At 39.9% G+C, this 21418-nt stretch overlaps 1 protein-coding gene across 8 annotated transcripts in view; it reads left to right on the top strand.

The window, feature by feature from the left end:
• zgc:66433 (uncharacterized protein LOC321250 homolog) overlaps positions 1–21418 on the top strand; it is a 56727-nt gene that overhangs the window by 22640 nt on the left and 12669 nt on the right. For 4 of the 8 annotated variants that reach the window (XM_037780181.1, XM_037780187.1, XM_037780180.1 and 1 more), the window contains exons 2-6: positions 6673–6755; positions 14166–14340; positions 15791–15917; positions 19660–19800; positions 19913–19972. In XM_037780181.1, the coding sequence (XP_037636109.1) occupies positions 6673–6755; positions 14166–14340; positions 15791–15917; positions 19660–19800; positions 19913–19972 (586 nt within the window). Of the gene's footprint in view, positions 1–1693; positions 1744–6672; positions 6756–14165; positions 14341–15790; positions 15918–19659; positions 19801–19912; positions 19973–21418 lie in introns of all 8 variants that reach the window. The other 4 variants (XM_037780184.1, XM_037780182.1, XM_037780185.1 and 1 more) reach the window with 3 other exon arrangements.

Raw genomic sequence — 21418 nt, 5'->3', positions numbered from 1 at the left:
ATGGATATAATGAGGTGTAATCCATCCATCCTTTACATATAGTAATGCTATTTATATCAAAACCACAATATCTGACTTTTAAGGGTTCCGTTAAATTAATAAGTCTGTTAAAACAATGTATATAATATAAAATTGGCCTGAAAGAAAACACTCCAGAAAAATAAGTAATTAAGGCCCCAAGATTGCTGTTGTGGTTTTGCATCATGTAAAATAACAAGTTCAGATCTACAGAGTGATGTAACTTGTATATGAGAGTATAACGTGAAGAGGGAGCTCCAGCTTGTTAAATGTTCTTGCTAGACTGTGAAATATAGTTTCAATGTTATGAGAAAAGACTCTTTGCGTGTTTATAAGGACTCCACACCCTCTCTAACATGTTGCACTGTAAACTTATGTTTTACAGTTTGATTTAGTCTATGCATTATATTTGGTTAACACAGCTGTAAAATGTGTAATATCAACTATTTACGTCTGTTTCTAAGATGTGCGATGGGTAACATTGTCTGTTGAAGTGATGGCTTTTTGTCATTCAGACATGGATAACCTTTGAATGTAAATTGAAAATATAGGGAGAGACTGTTGGTCAGATTATTACAGTGGTTGTACGAGGGTTTTTTAACTCCCTTTGCCCCGGTTGCACCGTGGGGAGACAAATAGTTTTTATGCTTCCGCGCTGGAGATATCCGTGGACGGAGGCATTATGTCCGTATCATTCTTGTGAACACAATATCTCAGGAACGCCTGGAGGGAATTTCTTCAAATTTGGTACAAACATCCTCTTGGACTGAAACAAGTTTTTGGCCATAATTCAAGAATTCATATGCTAATTATGACAATTTCACACAAATGTTAGGATAAAATGATGAAGTGATGACATTTTGAACAGACATGAATGTAAACTGTAACTTGACTGGCTAGCAGAAGCATACAACCTTGAGGCGGTAATTCTAGTTTGATGATTAAATTGTTTTGGCAAAGTCTGAACCCATGTGGTAGCTAGCGATATATGAGAGTCTGCTGTCACATTACTTTTTTACGCTCTGTTATTCAGAAACCAGTTTGTCCCCCAATAATTAAATGTGGATGAAAAAATGCCTGAAAAAAGTACCATCATTTATGGAGAAGTTTGTTGGAAAAGATATATGGCCATTGCACCAGAATCCTCTATACTAGATTTATTTTCTCTTCTCTCTCTGAGTTTATTGTTGCTAAGCCATTTTCAAACCTTTTGTTTACTTATATTAATATGTGTGAGTGAGGAAAAAATTTCGCTAAGGGCTTCTTACTATGTTGGGTTGACAACCAAACCGCTGCTTCACAGAGGAAGGCCTCTGTGTTTACTGTAAGTCTGTTTTCTCTTGTCCTTCTCTTCTCCCTAATATTCGTCTGTTTATCTAACCGAGTCTTCTCTCCTCTCGTGCTGCTCTTTCCCACAACCCCTCTCTCTGACCCCCTTCCCTCCCTCCGTCTTCTGTTTGTCCCTGTCTCCTCTGTTTTCTCACTGTCTTCCCTCACTCTGGCCTTCTTCCGCCCACCCTTGCTCTATATCTATGTGTCCCATACTCATCCTCCCATCCATAATTCTCTTCCCTTGTCTTGTCGCTTCTCTTCTCTTTTCAAATCTGTCTCTCTGCCTGTCTTTCTGTTTTCCTCCTCCCCCTCCTCTCCCATCATCCCTCCATCCTTCTCATAGATGAAGCGGAGGATGTCACCATGGGGACACGGCTTTGGAAGTGGGCGCAGGTCAGTCGTTTTGACCCCTGACCCTCTGACCTTGAACCTAATACTTACCCATGAAACTGTCCTTCATCTTGACTTAAGGACTATTTGTTTGTCGAAATACGCTCATGTGCTTTCTTGCTGAGAATTAGATGAGAAGATTGATATAACAGATTCATATCTTTGTGTAAGTATGGAGTCTAGCTAGCGTTAAATAAGGGATCGTCCTGAAGGGGTTTCTTTCACAACAATGACCCGCTAGCTTTACATTATCCCGCTTATTACACGGCTACTTACTTAAGAAATCAATAATTAGACACAAACACGGTCCGCCAGAGTCCGACATCAGAACTGCACCCATAGCAACGGCCTATTATACATAGCATTCCATACATAGGCATCCTAAAATATATTATAGAGTGATGCTACAAATAACACAGGAAAGCACTTCAAGTATTAACACTATAAACACACCACCTTAACCCTATAATGTTTCAGTTAGAATATTATTGGAATATTATAGGCCTACTATAGAAGATTCTTGGCCCAAATTTAATAATATAGCAATAAAAGCACAGCTGATTATGAGTGACAGAGTATAACATGCTTAAAGAAATAATGAATAAATAGGAATAAGTCACAAGAGATTGCTGATATCGACTGATACACACACCAACATGTGAATAACAGAGTACTGGCACTTCTTTTTTTCTACTTCAAACACTGTACATAACTGCTAGTAAAACAACAACTTGCCGTTTTTAAAAAAAATTTATGTATGGAATAAACAAATGGGAAACCACGTGTTAATTAATGAACTTCAGCCTCTGCTTCCAGTCTTTATGCTAACTTAAGCTAACTGCTTCCTGGCTTCAGCTCCATACTTAACGCACAGACATGATAGTGGTATTGATCTACTCTCTCACCAAGAACAAGAATAAGACTATTTTCCAATATTGAACTATTCCTTTACAGTAGCTGTAGCATATGTATCCGCTGTATAGGCTAATATTTCCAGGGATTAATTGGGATACAATGACATTTAGAACTTTATCGGGCAGTCATATCGTAGCATTTCACTGCAAAACGTCTCAACAAACGTCTCAACAATGTCATAGACCCGTATACAGGTTTAATCTTTTAGTTTCCAAATATAAAAGTACATTTTAAAATGTCAATACTCTAGCTTTTGCCTGTTGTGGTATGTTTAGTTTTGTCACCCGTTGATAAAACCTGCTGTGCTGTGGTGGTATTATTGGGTGTTTCGACTGGTTTCCCTTCTCTCTGTGGCACTTCATTGTTTCCTGAGGTCATATCATAGACAACATATTGTTTATCTGTGTTTCTGTGTATCAGTATCTGTTTCCTAGAGATGATATTAAGGCTTTTGAACCAGTGTGTGTGAGTGGGGTGAACTTTTGGCTCTAGTGTCTTCCTGTGGCGTCAGACAGGAAATGGATCAGTCCAGCACTATCAGCTCATAACAGCAACAACAACAACAACAGCATGTGTTTCTTTGTTTACGGCCATGGGATGTGATCATGCAAATATCAAAATAATGCACGGAAGCGTAGCACCCACCCTTCAGTTCCCCCCCAATGTAAAGTCTTAATCAGTTTTGCCTTTGTTTTCACTGTTGGCGCTGTTAGCTACGAGCCGCCGGCTCAGCTGTCGCCATGTTGAGAGCTGTGCAGAGGCAATGCTCCCAATCTCGCATTTAGCTCCTTTAAAGAAGGACTGTTACGGACTGTTTCTCTCCCTGCTGTAGATGATGAGGAAGGTAAAGGTGGCGACGATGACGATTCTCACGACTTTAAAAAAGGTTAAGATGATGATGATCATAGCTAATGGTTATGTAATGGTAATACTGACGAAAGCCCCTCAGCACGTCAACAAACCCTCTGGAATGTTCCGTCTGTTTCTATAATACAAACTCACTGTAAACACAGATGACAAGATGCTCTCCAGCCGCCTCCTTCCTGGAGAGAAAGAGTCTGTTCGCGCTAACAGCAAACATGGAAAACATAGTATGGCTGTCTTGTAAACTTTCGAAGAAGGAGTTGAAGAAATGACAATCATTTTCCTACTATATTTCAAAATATTTTAGTGTTTAGTGCTAAAATGATCCCAACTCAAGTTGGACTTATTAGCTTTTCCTGGAGCTGTCAGCATGATCTACATGGAGATGGGTCTGTTGACGTGGATGCTCAGTGTTATGATTTTATCCGTAGTACTTTTAGAACTTCTCATCCGTATTGGCTTACAGTCAGTCAAACTATTTTAGAGGTTTGACAGTATGTGACATGTGAGGCGTTCAGTTACATTAATTGCAATATTATCACAAGATCTTTCTATTTTATGTAGCTGGTATAATCGATAGGTTTTCTGCTCACGGACAGTTTTTTTCTTCTGTAATATAGAAGCAAACATGATCTTAAAATGGAAAATAATTTTAGCTAATTTATGGACAATTTTACAAAGTCATTCGACCATGGTGTAGTTTATTTATAGCCTAACGTTAGTTTTTTTGGTGATTGCATTTACGCTCCTAAAATCATAAAAGTGGTGTTCATTTGTGGAGATTGTGGAGATTTATGGAAAAAAAGTATCATAAACATTTGTTTGCCACAGAGCTTATTTTCTGCAATAATCCAAAATCCAATGAAAAAATCCCATTGTCTTTTTGTCAAGGGAACCAGGGTGATGCTAACTTCCTGGTTGGCTTACAAAAATACGTCATCCCTGCAGCACACAGCAATAGGTGTTGAGATATATTTCCAAAGTGATGGATCGACCAACCAACATTAGAATAAGAAATTAATTCTGTCACCCAGACAAATTAAAAATAAGGCAGACGGGTTTTGGTTTAGTTGCTCTATTACACATCTGTATTGCCTTGTAGTAGCCCATCACAGCTGTTTTGGAGGCTGGATGATTTCAATCTGGTTGTTGTCTGTTGTAAATTAAAAGTTTGGGCTAAGAAAACATTCTCTTATCTCCCCTCCCCAATACTGTTCTCATGATGTCCATAAATGACTGCACCAAATAAATGCTGATATAGCCACAATCATTCTGTGATATCAATTTACTGAAAACCATATCAGTAGTGACTCAGTTTCCTGCCAAACTGCAAAGGATGTCTCGTACATAAAGTACATAGATAATTACATTTGAGACTAGAATATAGTCATGTCAAGAGCAGCTAGCTGGTTCAGCATGTTGGAGCTGAACTATCACATGACCTCCAACTTCCTGTCTGAGCAAAGGCTCAAAAGTCAAGTAGTGAAAAGAAGCTGGGGATTTGCCATTATGAATACTAATTTTATTATAATCTTGAAATGTATCCGATACTACCCTCTGCTTCTGTTGTCTCGTACAGTAACTGAGCAGTCTGATGACCTCCATGCTGCTGCACAATCTGAGCAATAACAAGACATCAGTTTGTAATGTGATTACACGTCTGTTTGAGTTTGTGTTGGGGGTTGCTGGGCATCTGCTGGTGCTAAGACGTGAACGTTTCAGCAGACAGAAGTGGATGGTAGAACAGAGCAGAACACTGGAAACATAGCTGAGATGCTTCTGTTGAGACTGTTTGGATTGGAGTGAAGGATCGGACCGATGTGTAACGTAACAGCTTAAGTTTAAATAGCAAATTGAAGTTTGTCTCAACAATTTAAGACGCACAACACATGTTCAGCTTTTAAGGAGTGAAGAAATTGATTGAAAATGTTAATGCATTTAGGAGTTTATCCAACAGGTTTTGATATGATTTTATAAGGCAGTGTTTTCTTACAGACGGACATTGTGATCCTTCAACTAAACTTGTCTGTGCCAAGCCACTTTCACTGGCAGTCACGATGCTCCCAAACAGGACTTTAATCACATGGTAATCAAGCGAGTCTGATTACATTGCAAGTGGTCAGGCTGGCATATGAGCGATATAAGGAGATAGAGGCATAATTAAGATACTGTAAATACAGCCACAAAATTACGGAGCCGGTGTCCTGGAGAAGAAACACACAAAAAAAAATAGTACTCTTGATTTGATAATTTGTGCTCATGGATTACTTAATTCATGCTTTTTGGTTTCCTAATGAAAATTGGTGATATGCATTATTGTCAGGGAAGCATGAGCATCCTCCCTCGCCTTGACCTTTTTTGGAATTTATCAGTATAATGCTGTATTATGTAAACAGTACAAATCAGTCCAATTAGTAGGGGTGTAAGAAAATATCAAAAATATCAGGTATTGCGATATTATGTTTTGTGATCTCAAAAACACTGTATCGATTTTTAATTAATAGTTTAAATGCTCAATAAAGTATTAACTCAGTCAATACTTTTTTTACTCAGATTTTACGCATATGGTGGTGTGTTCTTTATGCTATGAAAGTTTTCCTAAAAATGTGATTAAAAAAGTTGCAATATAGCACCTTGCACAGTATCGTAATATATCACAATATATTGAATCGTAACCCCTGTATCATGATACATATGATATCGCCAGATTCTTGCCAATACACAGCCCTACCAATTAGGGCTGGGCAATATATCGATATTATATCCATATCGTGATATGAGACTAGATATCGTCTCAGATTTTGGATATCACAATATGGCATAAGTGTTGTCTTTTCCTATTTTTACAAAACAGTGACGTTATTTATGTAATTTTCTAAAACCTGACTGTTCTAGCTGTTGTATTATTTGCCTTTACCTACTTAGTAATTATATCCACATTACTGATGATTATTTATCAAAAAGCTCCAATGGTCAAACCTACAATATTGTCACAATATCGTTATCAAGGTGTTTGGTAGAAAATATCGTGAAATTTGATTTTCTCCATATCGCCCAGCCCTACTACCCTTTATTCATGTTATCATTACATTATTGCACAAATGTTGTATGAAGGTGCAGTTATGCTCATCGATCTCTCTCTCTGTCTCACAGCAGTGAAAGCGCTGCCATGGCATCAGCACCTCCAGATGTGATGGTCAATCAGGAGCCTGCTGAGGTCGTAGAAGAGTGCTCAGGTAACAATTTGAATAAATATCCAGTTTCCAAAGTTTTCATGTGATTTCAGTGAGAAAGGCAGTCTTAAAAGTTTGTAGTGTATTCATGTTGTGGAAATGAAACGAATCACTAAGTTTATTAACAAAAATGAATTTTTGTAGTGTATGTATTTCAAAATTTGGGACACCCAACCAGAGAGTAAATTATTAACTTTTTATTTGGTTTTGATGGGTCACTCCCTTTATATTCTGTCCAGGCGGTAACCTCTGGGTCTGAAAAGTGAAGCCAATGCTGAAGTGCCTTAAACCTGCATTATTTCTAATAGCCAGCAGGGGGCGACTCCTCTGGTTGCAAAAAGAAGTCTGATTGTATAGAAGTCTATGAGAAAATGAGCCTATTTCTCACTTGATTTATTACCTCAGTAAACATTGTAAATGTATTATGATGGTCTCAATCGCTAGTTTAGTCACTAGTCTTCTTCAATACAGCATGATGTTCATTTAGTAAATTATGGTCCTATTTCGAGTCAAATAGGCCATAAAGCAGGGTATGCTTTAGGCAGCGTCGGCGTTAGGGGCGAGCCTTGGGGGTCCAGGCCCGTCCAAAAAGGTCACTGTTCCCCCTCAGCTGAATTCTCTCCTGACAAAAAAACTAAACTGAAATAACAGCTAGGCTATAAGTAAAATGAAGTCATACAGTTTGGTAATGGAAGGACTTAACACTGCAATGCAAAATAAAGCCCAAAACTGTGCTAGTTTTGCATTTAGGAAACAACTACATGTACTTGGGCTTGATTACATTGTTTTCTATTGGAGTGTCCTAACTGGCCGCAAGCCACACGGCGCAACGTTTTGTCTGAACTTCTGTCGGACACCTTGTTCCTATTTTTTCCTGTCACTCACATTGAGAGCGCCACATTATGAATGGCTGATTAGTTTAGATAAAATGAGCTGAGAAAACCGGGTCAGTTGTCCTGGATGTAAATGAAAATATTAACTTGATTACTGACACTTTTAGCACAAGCATTGACGCTCGCAGTTATATGCGTAGGGTTCACTAGCGAAACTTTATTACGAGCTACCTGTCAAAAAATATAACAGCCTCCTCACTAATGGTTAAAATAAAACACGAACACACAGCACCAAGAGATGGAAACTCTGGGAAATATGAGCCATCACTACAATATTTCATTAAGAAGCCTCGTTTTGATCCGCTCCGTTTGGATCTTTATTAACTTAAAATGTAGTTATGAAGAAATCAGTCAGACTGTTAGATTAATGTGTTGTTTAACTGCCTGTTTACTGTATCTCGGCACCTGTCTGTGTGCACATTTTGACCCTGGCATGAGCAAGACGCAGGGCGTGCCTGAGGAGTTATCTGTAGCCTCCAGTACCTCCTCATTTCACTACAGAAACCCTAATAAGGCGGCAGCTGGCTGGAGAAGATTGCTAGATAACAACCTACTTGCCGTTGGCTATATCGTATGTTATTTCCAGTAAATATCACAATATAAAACGTGTGTTTTCTGTTTAAAAAGTAGGCTAGAAAAGTAGGAAGATAACAACAAACCCATCTTTTAAGTGGTTACGTCTCCAGCTCCAGTCTGATATGGAGCACACAGCTGATATGTACGTGGTTTGTTTACATGACGTTACAGAAGTGCAGATTTAACGTATTCACTGTGGACAGAGAGTATCAGATGCGCGATGCGGCGCGAATGCCCCCCCTGTCAAAGCTGATTGCCCGTCCGCCCCTAATACTCTGGCGCCGACCCTGGCTTTAGGGCGTGGCTACCTTGTGATTGACAGGTCGCAACCACAGCGTTGTCCGGTCTGGGTGTTGTCCATGTTTTTGTTTAACAAGTTTAACCCTTTCACAGCGTGTTTTCAGTTCATGAAAGTTAATTGTAACATTTTCGTTGCCTAAAAATGTCTTCTTCAGCGTCCGGTTGTATTTTGCTCCACCCTCTCGTGTCACTTCCGGTTGCAAAAAAACAAAAACAAAAAACAAGATGGTGACGGCTTCAAAATGGCAATCCACAAACCAATGCGTGACGTCACGGTGACTACGTCCACTTCTTATAGTCTATTATTCTGTCACCAGGACCTAATTGATGGTGTACATTTTGCCAATCTCAGGGATCTCACTTAGTAAGAACACCCACAAGTAGCATATTTTAATATAAACATCTGAAACTCTGCATATGCTATGAAGTCAAAATGGTTTCTCAGGAACTGCTGCCTCTGCCTAGGACAAAAATAACAAACTATATTATCATGAGAATGGGTGGGTAGTAGTGTATGGAAGTCAATATCATATCAGCAATGAGATTATGTACACAGACACAGCAGAGAAGATCAGGCCAGCTATAACAATCTAGATCTCCTCGCTGCTGTTGGCAGGAAATGAAGGAACCGAGAAAGCTATCATCATCTCTCACGCACACAAAGCCCAGATGCACACTGTCTATACAGATGGATAGCACACATGCTGCTGATATAATGGGATGGGAGCAAGGAAGAAGTGCATTGGGAGGTCAGAGAGATGTCTGTGTGGGTGAAGCCACAGCAGGAATTTCAGCTGAAGTGCTGTTGGGATTATTGGACAGTCCAACAAAGTGGAAACAGTCTTCAGACTACATCTAAATTAGGTCCTCTTTTAATTCTGACATTTCACTGAACATCTATTATTGCAGGAAATAGACCATTAGCACTAAGTTTGGTGAGTCACTTCCATTTGACTCCCATGGGAGAGCTGAACGTCAGGCTTGACTCCACAGATCATGGAGTCTGCCAGTCATGTCCGTATCAATCTGTCAGCGATGGTGCCAGACCAGCCGCTTATCTCTGATTGGCGCCGAGTTGAATGTGCTGCGTTTTAATTGGATCTGCAGTTTGAGAGGGTTGGAGTCTGTAAATAGAAATGATACAAGTTTAGGCCTGTTCACTTCATGGCATTATACTGTAAATAAGCATCAGAGTTAAAGTTTATAAAAACACATCCGTAGGTATTGTTTAGTAAAGTCACACTGACATTTGAGTTGCTAAGAAATCAGTATATATAATATTGGTGCTGTTTTTGAGTTAAAGGTGCTAAATTCGAAATTCAGAGCATTTCTATTGCCTCCACATGGCTCTCAACATGGTGATGGCTGAGCCGGCAGATCGTAGCTAACGGTGCTAACAGCAATAACCGTACAAACAACGGCAACAGTGTTGACAGAGCTAACAGTGTTAACCTGGGAGGGAACCGGAGGGTGGGTGCTACGCTTCCGCCGTCAGTCGTGACGGTGTTATCAGCTGTAACCGCCGTATGAGAGCTGCGGTCGTGAGCTAGTCAGTGGGGCACGCTCACATGCACGAACATGCACTAAAAGGCACACGTACCTGGCCCGGCTATGTAAACACAAAGAAGCTCGGTGATTCAAATCACGGAGAAACGTATTGAGTGCTGAATTCACAAATGGGGCAACCAGTTACTTTGAGTTTTTAATGGTCACTTGCCATCACCACAACTGGAAAGAAAGCTAAGCTAATGCTATCAAGAAAAAATACAGCAAAAAGTGTGCAGGTGCCAGTAACACTCGGCAGGTGTTGAAATAACAAAAATTAAAATCAGCGATTTCGAAGAATCAGTGCTAACGTTAGCAAGCTGGTTTGATCAGATTTGATTGACAACATAAGCAAACAGCTCTACATCATTGGAAAGTGTTTGGAAAAGGGCAGGCACTTTGGAAAAGTACTTGGCAGGTGATTGGATGAACTATCTGTCAATCAAACTCTTGTCGCCAGTCGGGAGAAGAGTGAAAACATCTTTTCCATCGAGAAAAGCCTTCAGTGCCGTTCTTTGCTCTTCTTTCAATGAAGAAATACTCTCCAGTTCTGATAGAACTGTTGCTATTGCAGCATCTACGCTAACCTCTTCAGTCACCTCTCCGTGTCGCCTAATACACACCTGTGTTGACACTATGAGCAACACAACAACAGGCTACAAGTCATTTTCAATGGAGGCCAGTGACATGAAGCTACAAACTGACACCTGACACTTGTCTCTGTGTGACGCGCTACAAATCAAAGTTGAGCTGATCTTAACTTTTTTCAGAACTCCAATGACGCGGTGAAGCGTCAACCAATCATATGTTTTTGTTTCACCCTGTTCCGTTCCATCTAAACACTTCAACGGCGACTCTGCGACAATGTAACCCGCCACGCTGGCCGTTTTGTTGTTTTTGTCGCTCGTACTGTGAACATAACTAAAGCCACTCTTTAGTTCCACATAAGAATACACTACAGACTCCTCATCCTCCCCCACCTCCTCATCTTCCTCTTCATCATGTCCTTGACCCTCCTTTCCTTGCAGTGAATAGAAGGGACAAAATAACAAATGTTTCTTTTATAATCTGTACGATTAAGCAAGCAGCTCACAAATACAAATACTACCACAGTGCGTTTTAACTCCAGCTGTCCTGACAATGACCATGTCCTGACCCAAAAACAATGTAGAGGTGTTTTAGGTTCCCTCTCCTCCTCTTTCTCACTTTGTCCATGACATTGTTTCCCTGTCAAAGGTCACCATCTTCTCATTGTGGAAGCTGAGGTCAGTACCACCTAACATTGACCTTAGACTGCCTTGAAATTCCCATGATGTTATTTTTAATATGTGTGTGTAGTCATGTTTGTAACTGAGAGAATGTATATTGGGAAATAACAGCATCTTAGACCTACAATGACCGTAGAGCTCCACTGACCTTCCATTGAAGCACTGGCCTTTTTCAGCTCTCTGAGTGCAGACCTTTAACTTAATAGTGTATTGTGCCTAAAATAGCACAATAAATGGCACCGCCGGCTGGTGTTTCCCCCTGATTTTTCATCTTGGCAGTGCAGGAAGGCCTCTGAAGCATTATCAAAAGCTGGTTGGAAGCTCCGGGCAAAAGAGGAGAGAATTTGCAGCCAACATTTCTTTACAGAAACTGGATGAAAAATTACATTGTCTCTCTATGTGTGGTTTGATGGCAACTCTATAACTACATTTAGCCCTCCACACAGACAGTTTGTGACTGTAATTAGATTTTGTACTCAATTTTTGTGATGTTTTTGATTCTGTTGGTTATAATATTTATCAAATAACACACACAAGATCTCAAAAGAAGAGAAAGGATGCTGCTTGTATATGTACGTGTGATACAAAATGTAAAATCTGTAACATAAAAATAAATAAGCTCAATAATTTTGCGACATGTTCTTCAGCAAATGACCCAGAAATCATAAGCGCCTTGGCCTTAAGCGCACCAGGTTGAGATTCCAGACATTTTTCACTGTGATTTAGTTCCAACCAGAGAGCGTATTTTTAGAGAAAGGAAGGAATGCTCAAGGATTCCCCACCGGGAGAAAGGCAGAAATGACACAGCTAGTATAAAAAGAATGTGGCTTGTTTAAAGAGTCTTCTAAAGCATTTTTGTGGCCCGGGGATGTGAATTCTCAAAATAGTGAGATCACAGTTGTTTTCTTTGTTCACAGTTCCTTGTTCCTATGTTTCCCTCTGTTTTGTGTCTCAACGCTGTCTAGACTCTGACGATTAACATATCTGCATGTTGGGATAGTATATATATATACACGATCATATCTCCACTGGAGATGCTCTAAAGTCGTTTTTGTAACAATGAGGATGTGTCAGTCTGTGACGAGTGTCTCTGGCCTTTGTAATGTTACAATCCCTAGTCAGGTCAGAGGTCATGGAATCCAACATTAATGCATTATGCTTGGTGCTATGACGCTGTGCTATTGCACTGATAGAGGGTAGATACAGATTAGTCTATGACCATCTTTGAAAGAGTATTCCACTGATTTAAAGTTGCACTCAGGCGACAAACTCTGGGGTCTGAAAAGTGAAGCCAATACTGAAGTGCCTTAAACTTGTATTCTTTCTAACAGCCAGCAGGGGGCGACTCCTCTGGCTGCAAAAAGAAGTCAGATTGTATAGAAGTCTATGAGAAAATGTTCCTACTTCTCACTTGATTTATTACCTCAGTAAACATTGTAAACATGAGTTTATGTTCTCAATCGCTAGTTTGAAATATTCAGTACAACATGATGTTCATTTAGTAAATGATGGTCCCATTTAAAGTCAAATAGATGTTAAAGCAGGGGCTGCTTGAGGGCGTGGCTACCTTGTGATTGACAGGTTGCTACCACGGTGTTGTCCGTTCTGGGTGTTGTCAGCATTTTCGTCTTAGAACTTTAACCCTTTAACAGTATGTTTTTAGTTCATGAAAGTTAATTGTAACATTTAGGTCTGCCTAAAAATGTCATTCAGTGTTGGGTTTTACTTAGCTCCGCCCTCTCCTGTCACTTCTGGTTGCAAAAAAACAAGATGGCGACGTCCAAAATGCCAAACTTCGGTTATAGCCTACTTAGCTCCACCCTCTCGCGTCACTTATCCTGGTTACAAAAAAACAAGATGGCAATGTCCAAAAAACAAGATGGCGACAGCCAAAATGCCGAACTTTGGGCTTCAAAACGGCAGTCCACAAATCCATGGGTGACGTCACGGTGACTACGTCCACTTCTTATTTACAGTCTGTGGTACAAGCCAGACATAAAATAGATCCAAGATGTCCAGTTTGAGTGACAGATCTTTGAGTTTGAAGGCTTATCAGACGTCAGAACACTGTTCGGTGGTTTGGTAAACAGTAGAAATACTGCATTCTTGGTACAAAGTAATCTACCAGGGATGTGCGCTTGCATGTTTTTGACTGGCCACTGCAGTGTATTGCCAGATAATGTAGAGTTGTGTTGCTGCAGGGTTTTTTGCTGTTGTGCCGGACTGGTCTCATTCAAATAAAGGAAGAGGCTGCGTTTTTACAGTTGGTCTGAACGTGGCCTTAGTATTGTTATTAAAACACAAGGACAAGGACATGCATTTATCTTTTTACTGTCTATTGGACTTGAATATAAGACTATAGCCAACGGCCCTGTTGGATGTGGGACAGAGAGAGGACCGGTGGGCATTTCAAGTTCTGGATGAGCGCCTTGCTGACTGAAAGCAGTGAAAGCACTTTGTAGCTGTTTAAGGAGTTATAAAAGAGTTGTTGAGTTTTTCCACTGCGGTGCTAATGGAGGTGGACTCACCGGGGGGGGGATTTACAAGCAGAGGAGTGTGTGTGTGTGTGTCTTTATGTACGTCTCTGTGTAAACACACATCAGTCTCGGTGTGTAGTTTCTCCGGGGATGCCTACCTGGGCCTTTACAGCTAACACAGGGCTAATTGCTCAAACTGGAGATCATATGAGGGCAGTGTGTAAAGATGCTGTGTGTGTTATTGTCTCATTAACATGTTAACTGTGCAGTTACTTGTAAAGTTTCACTGTAGTGCTGTCAGAAGAAGGTAACCGTAAACCAGTTTCCTTAATTTTCTCTATTTCTCTCTCACAGGAAAGAAGAAGTCCAAGTTCCAGACGTTTAAAAAATTCTTTGCCAGGAAGAAAAGAAAGGAACCGCCAGCTGCAGGAGCAGACGCGGGGCTCAAAGCCAGCCAATCAAGCGACAATGTCAGCAAAACATCCGAAAATAACACGCTCACGCGATCAGAGAAGGAAAAGGGCTCCGGGTAAGATCATACTTTTTTTGAAACATCGACACAGTTACATACACATACTACTGTAGGTGCCTGTCAACAGGACTAAAAACAGATTCAAAAACTAATATGTGGTTTATTTGGGAAATGTTTGGTTAATGTTTTTTTAAAAGAGGACCTATTGTGCTTTTTCCCTCAACGTTAGTGTGCTATATATATATTTTTTTTAAAATACAAGTATGCACCTGAAAATGAGCAGAAGAGGTCCTCTTTAAATGCTACATTTTGCATCTCAAAAAAACAGAACAGCGCTGTAAAGGCACTTTGAATGAGCTGAAAAGCTAATTCCATTATAGACAAGTGGTTTTGCAGCAATCTCAACCATACCTCTTCACGTGAAGCTTTATATTTGTTTGAGAAGGTTAACAGAATGCTTCATCTAAACATTTCTGTTGGGACTTTGAAGTGTCCTCATCACATTTTATCTATGTTATTCTGAGTACACCGATTACCTCCACGGCAGTAGTTTTTACTGTCAATAGAGCACATTTAAACCCCCAAATCTTCAAAAGTGCTTGCGTTTTTTTAGCTTTTGTGCAAATGTATTAGTGCTTTCTTCATAATTGTATTCGTATCAGGGTATAAAAGCCTTTAAAAAGGCATTTACTCCATTATGATGCACTAAAACCCAAGCTAATTAAATATTTTTGGTGGGTTGGCAGATCCTTGACGTACTCCAATGAAATATCAACTTTTTTTCTTTTTTTTTCAAAGATATTCCTAAACCTTCCGGTATTTTATTCAGCCACCACATCTATTGTACACCACAAGCATTTTTAAGGGGTTCACCAACAAAACAAAGCCGCTGAAACTAGATACCAATTTCATTTTCCTGCAGCCCAGTATTATGTTTTGTTGGCGTTCCTTTGTCCATTTAGATAAATATCTCCTTTCGTGTGAAAAAGACGGAGACAATTTAAGAAAGGAAGATCATGTTTTAACATCCATCTCCTGTTCTTCTTCAGCTGAGGCTGGTTTCCTGTTTTCGTAACAAGTGTGTCTTCCTCTGGACAGTCCGAATTTCCTTTGTTTTCCTAAGCTGTGCCACTTCCTGCCTTGCCTACTCTTGACTTTTCATCGGTGTCACAGGATATATCTGCTCCAATTTTATTTAAGCTGTTCTGCGTTCCTCCTTGTAGTCATTAGGGGAAATGGCACAATGTAGTTGGACAATTAACAAAAGCAGAAAAAGAGTATCGATTTAATTTAAATGATTATCTTTGATAAAAGAAGAGAAATAACACTAGTCGGGTAAATCATTTTCAAGCTGTCACCATTGTGGGTCAATGGTGTTTGTTTTAAACCACTGACCCATTGGGGCCTCCCAACATCCAGTTCTCTTCATTTAGTTTATTAGGTTTTAAAATCTGTGAAACATCACTTTCTGCTGTGTTTATTTCTTCCTCTTCCTGTTTCCCAAAAGGTCAAAGATCAGCCTGGGCAACAAGGCCTTGTCACATGACTCTGTCTTTGTTTCGGAGTCGTCGGAGGCCAACGAGGCTCTTGGGGCGTCTCAGGACAGCATTCACGGGAAAGTGAAATCACTACAGGTAAATGAAATGCACATAAATAGCCTACCTGGTCTTTTAGTTTGAGCCCCTGTGTCAACAAATATCTAAATCTCTTCCTGGAGAAAGACTTTGCTTGTAGAGACAAGCAAGGGAAATGAGGATTTGACTGAAGGTTACTCAAGGAATAATAGACAAATAAATAACCACAATCTGTTTGTTTGGGAGCGAGAGTGTCTATGACCTTGTGCCAAGCTGTCATAAGCAGTATTTAACAATAAAGGAGTTGATAAAGAGAGACAGAGCAGCTGATCTGCTGTATATTTAGTTGGTATATTTAGTCAGACGGGCAGAGCTTAAATACATTTTTCGTTGTGCATCACAAAGGGAGGTTAAAACTGAAGCGTCATTCAAAGCAAGATGAAGGAGCGGATGATGAAAAGAATAGCAGACAGACAGAACAAATATCTGTCACAACAACAGGCTAAAACGGGAAGACCCAGACTGACCTCCAGTTAAACTGCTCCACTAAGCTACCTACAGGGGAGTGAGAAATAAACGTCTTAAGGGGATTTGCTAAAAAGGGAAACTTTCTCCTGTAGCTGAAAACTTAGAAAAAGTGTTTAGTTTAGGTCTGTTTGCAGATGAGACGGCAACTACACAGCTGATAACAATCATTTATAAAACTATTTCACAAGCAAAAGGATGTAGATTAGATAGAAGGAAGACCTTGAGGGTAAAGTGAATACACTGATTTGCATAAACTGACTTTACTGTGAAAAACAATCTGATGGAGATTTTCTGACCTTAATCCTCACCCCTCGACAAGCAGAACGAGGCTGTACGAGAGCCAAATATAAACACACTATGTAGGGATCAATATGTTAGGAGGCACATCGTTATTAGAACATAATGTACATATGGATGTATAAAGAGAACTGGATATAGCGTCGGAGGCGGGCTCCCGTTCATTCCTATGAGAGTTGCTCAGTGGAGCATGAAGCCAAAATGGCTCAAATGCCGAGTGATAAAGTACCCGGATCATTCGGCGATCTTCTGCATCCATTAGGTCCATGGAGCAGGCACACTAGTGTTTTCCTGTAACTCCGCCTCCAGGCCCTCACTCCAGCCTCGGTCTGGGGCTCATTCACATAAACGAAGGAAGGGCAATAACTCTGGATACAGCTATTAATGCATTTTACAACCTTTAGGACCTAATGATTTAAATAAGGGCTATTTAAGTGTTTATACTGGGAAGTTTATTCCCCTAAAAAAATTATCCGCTGAGTTACAGACATCTCTTTTCCAATGTAAATCTATGGGAAAAACTATTTTTTGGCCTAATGGCATCACGTGACGGACATGGAAGTTGTAGTACCGCCATTTGGCCACTACAAAAATTTGCTTTAAAGCCCAGTGCTCTTCATAGGGGCTTGAATGCACAGTGCAACACTGTAAAGTGTGTATAGCATGGTGGTCACTCACTTAAAGGTGCAGTATGTAGGATTTTGCGGCATCTAATGGTGAGGTTGCAGATTGCAAACAACTGAAATTTTCCGTCCAGTCTGGGCTACTGTAGAAACATGGTGGATTCCGTGAAGAGGACCTTTTCCATGTGTAGATATAAACGGCTCATTCTAAGGTAACAAAAACACAACGATTTTTATTTTCAGGTGATTATACACTAAAGAAAATATACTTATTAATATTATATTCCATTTCTGCCAATACATCACCCTAAATGTTACACACTGTTCCTTCAAGATAATTTTGGTGTTAGTTGGTCCCAAACAAGGTCATACAACATTAGTCCAAATTCCCACCTGTAAGAAATGTTTGACTTGACACAAAACATCTGTATTATTTTACATTTAATATATTAATTTAACTGTTATATTATATTTTTTATTTTATCCCCCTACAAAATGCTACTTCAGACTGAGCCCTCACCATAGTTCCATTATGTCATTCTGATAGAGAAATACCAAATCCCTTTTATTTTTGCCAGTCACATAATGGTGTCCCCAATGGAAGATGACTGAATTGGACGTGCTAATGGCTTTGCTAGCATGTCCTGTAACAGTTATTGGAATAGTCACTAAATTAAATCATTTGACATAAACGAGGCAACACACGAAAAAGACTTGTTTGCTATTTTTCGTTTCTCGTTCCTGCATTGTTAGCTTTTTCTTTTATCTTGAATCAAGTCTGCAGCTATATCACAACAGAAATATAAAGATATATGTCTATAAAACAACATTTTGTACTGTTATGAACTCATTTAAACTCAAAATTAGCAACTTCATGTGCTAGCAAGTTGAGTTTCCCAACACAAATTGCTAATGGTGAGATAAGATAGCTTACTAAAATGTTCTTATTTTAGTTGGAGCTCCTCTCTGTTTCTCGATGTGTTAGAGATACTGTAACAATATTTAAATGTTAACATTGAAAACTGCAGCGGTCGGTGTCTTTCTGTCAAGGTCTCGGTGTGTGCCGGTGTCCAGCCCGGCTAAAGAAAAGCTGTATTGTCCAGTGTTTGCTTTGCACCAGTCAGTGAGTCCTTGAGTTACAGAGCAACACGTAACGGGCAGATAACAAGTCTGTTAGTTTGAGTTTCTGTGATACCTACCAAACATACACGCACACATAAGGCCTAAAATCAACACTTTCTCTCTCGAGTGCCAGCCGACTGTCCTCACAAGTCATTCTCTGTTAATCATACTCTACATTAGTGGGGATTTTCGGGCTGTAAAAGCAGTGAAACTCTGTAAACACAAAAATGCGTACTCAAACACAGCTTTGTTACATTTTAATACAGCTGTAGTTTATTAAACAGACTGACAGATTTGGCTACCCGTGCACACACAAAACCTGGAAAACACTTTCACTTCCTGCTGTAATATCTGCAAGTGTGATTCTTACTCCGTTGTTTTGATCTCAACATACAGTAGATGACACACGCATACAAACTAGGGCTGTCAATCAATTCAAATATTGAATTAATTAATAATTAATCGCATGATTGTCCATAGTTAATTGTGATTAATCACAAATTAATCAAATTTTTTATCTGTTCAAAATGTACCTTAAAGGGAGATTTGTCAAGTATTTAACTCTTATCAACATTGGAGTGGGTAAATATGCTGCTTTATGCAAATGTATGTATACATTTATTATTGGAAATCAATTAACAACACAAAACAATGACAAATATTGTCCACCCTCACAGGTACTGCATTTAGCATAAAAAATATGCTCAAATCATAACATGACAAACTGCAGCCCAACAGACAACAACAGCTGTCAGTGTGTCAGTGTGCTAACTTGACTATGACTTGCCCCAAACTGCATGTGATTCTCATAAAGTGGGCATGTCTGTAAAGGGGAGACTCGTGGGTACCCATAGAACCCATTTTCATTCACATATCTTAAGGTCAAAGGTCGAGGGACCCCTTTGAAAATGGCCATGCCAGTTTTTCCTCGCCAAAAGTTTGTAAGTTTGGAGCGTTATTTAGCCTCCTTCGTGTCAAGCTAGTATGAAATCATATAGTATAGTATGTATGAAACTATAATGAAATACCAATGGATTCCTTAGGTTTTCTATTTTCTTATGATGCCAGTATCTTCACTCTAGCTTTAAAACTGAGCCTGCTAGAACCTAAAAATCGCATGTTGGGTTAACGTGTTAAAGAAATTAGTGCTGTTAAAACTAATTTGCGTTAACATGTTATCGCGTTAACTTTGCAGCCCTAATACAAACACAAATTACCTTTTTTCCTTGCAGCTCCAGCTGAGGCAGGCCATCAGGCTGGGCTCTCCGCCGTCCATCATGTGCGTGAAGAGAACGGACGATGGTGGAACCATGTCTGAGGACGACGGCCTGCCCTGTAGTCCACCTGAATTAACGACACCTCACACAGTCATGGTAACACATGTTAATATTGAGTAATGTCCCACTTTGTAGTCCACCTGAAGGCTATATGCAGACAGCATGGCTAACACTGCTATTCTCATTCGTTCCTCTCTCTGCATCTCAGAATCAGGCTCAGAGGAACAGCTCCATCAGTCTGGAGGGAATAGACACTGACGATGACCAGGTAAACAAACATTTAAAGAGGACATGGGGCGAAAGAATCGGTTATAATCTGTGTTCACGTTCACTTCTCCCATTGGAGTTAATAGACCATAAAGCCCATAAAGCCCAGTCTGCTCTGATTGGTCAGCTGGCCTATTATCTGTTATATGTTATGCAAATGTGTTACTTGGTGACATCACCACGTTACAGAAGAAAAGGCGGGACTTCAATCAAGGCGTTTCAGGCAGTTCGGGAGCAGTGTTTCTGTGGGGGAGAGTAACTCCCTTTGGCGTGAACTTTAGGCTTTGTAACTTTGCAGACCTTTTACATGCACAAAAAAAACAGGAAAAAGGGAAAAAACAAAAGCATAATAGGTCATCATTTAGCATTGCACTCCTATAACATTGTGGGACATTGTCATTTTCAAACTTGTAGTCACTTGAGCCAATTTATCAGACTTCACACAGCTCCCTCTGGAGACATAAAAGTTCCCCTTTGCAGCTTAATAATAATTACTGTTTTTTTTGTTACATGGGGACTAAATAACTCCAAAACAAGCGGACCATGTAATTTCCACATTGCAACGCTACATCACTGCCCTCAGGAACCAGACTGAATCCACAACTTCTAATCTCCAATACACGGTGCTATTTTAAAACAAATAACCTTCAAGTAACATGGTGAGGGAATTCCCCTGTCAGCAGCCAAACAGCCATCTCATGGTTTGATGTGTGCTTTATAAAGGAACCTTATATAGAGGAGCCTTCAGGCTGTGTGACATTTCTGCTCATGTGACTATGATGGTACAAAACATCTCATGATCCAATCTAATCACTGAAACACGACTGAATAAAAGCATGCTTCGTGCAAATTGACCCTCTTTCTCTATTTTTTCCCCCTCTCTCCCACTTTCATCTGTCTCTTAATCCCCTTTCTTTCTTACCATCTTTCTCCTTCTGTTTCCTCTGATTGTCTGCTGCTGACCCATCGTATGAAATGTCCCATACACTCCCTAACGCCGCTGTCAGTTAAAACATTTCATTGCAATAAGTACTTTTTCAGATGGACAGTGCCAATTCGTGATAAGGCACATGTCCTAAAAAACCTCAGCTATCCATTCAGCCTCGCCGGCTATAATGTGGGCAAAAAGCACAGTCAGCAAAGTATGACAAATGAGTATTTAATGATAGTGCCGTTTTAGCAATTTTAGAAGGGTTTTTTGGTTAGTCATTTCCCCACTGAGAAGAACCACAAACGGCCCGCTACAAAGACACGCACAGAAAAACCTGAAAATATCCCTTTTTAAAGTGCATTCCACACACAGGAATGCGGTCAAGGAGGACTGCAGTGACTTATGAATTACAGTCGCAGTCGCTCTTTCTGGAGCTTTTTCCATTCACTGAGAACTCACGACAGACTTCATGGAGACATAATGGGTATTTTGTTTTGGAGATTTTATTCTGAAAAT

Source organism: Sebastes umbrosus, chromosome 9 (assembly GCF_015220745.1).
Source record: "Sebastes umbrosus isolate fSebUmb1 chromosome 9, fSebUmb1.pri, whole genome shotgun sequence".
In the NCBI taxonomy this organism is placed as follows: domain Eukaryota; kingdom Metazoa; phylum Chordata; class Actinopteri; order Perciformes; family Sebastidae; genus Sebastes; species Sebastes umbrosus.
Note: the sequence above shows the minus strand (reverse complement) of the source record. Positions and strands in the feature narration are given on the sequence as shown.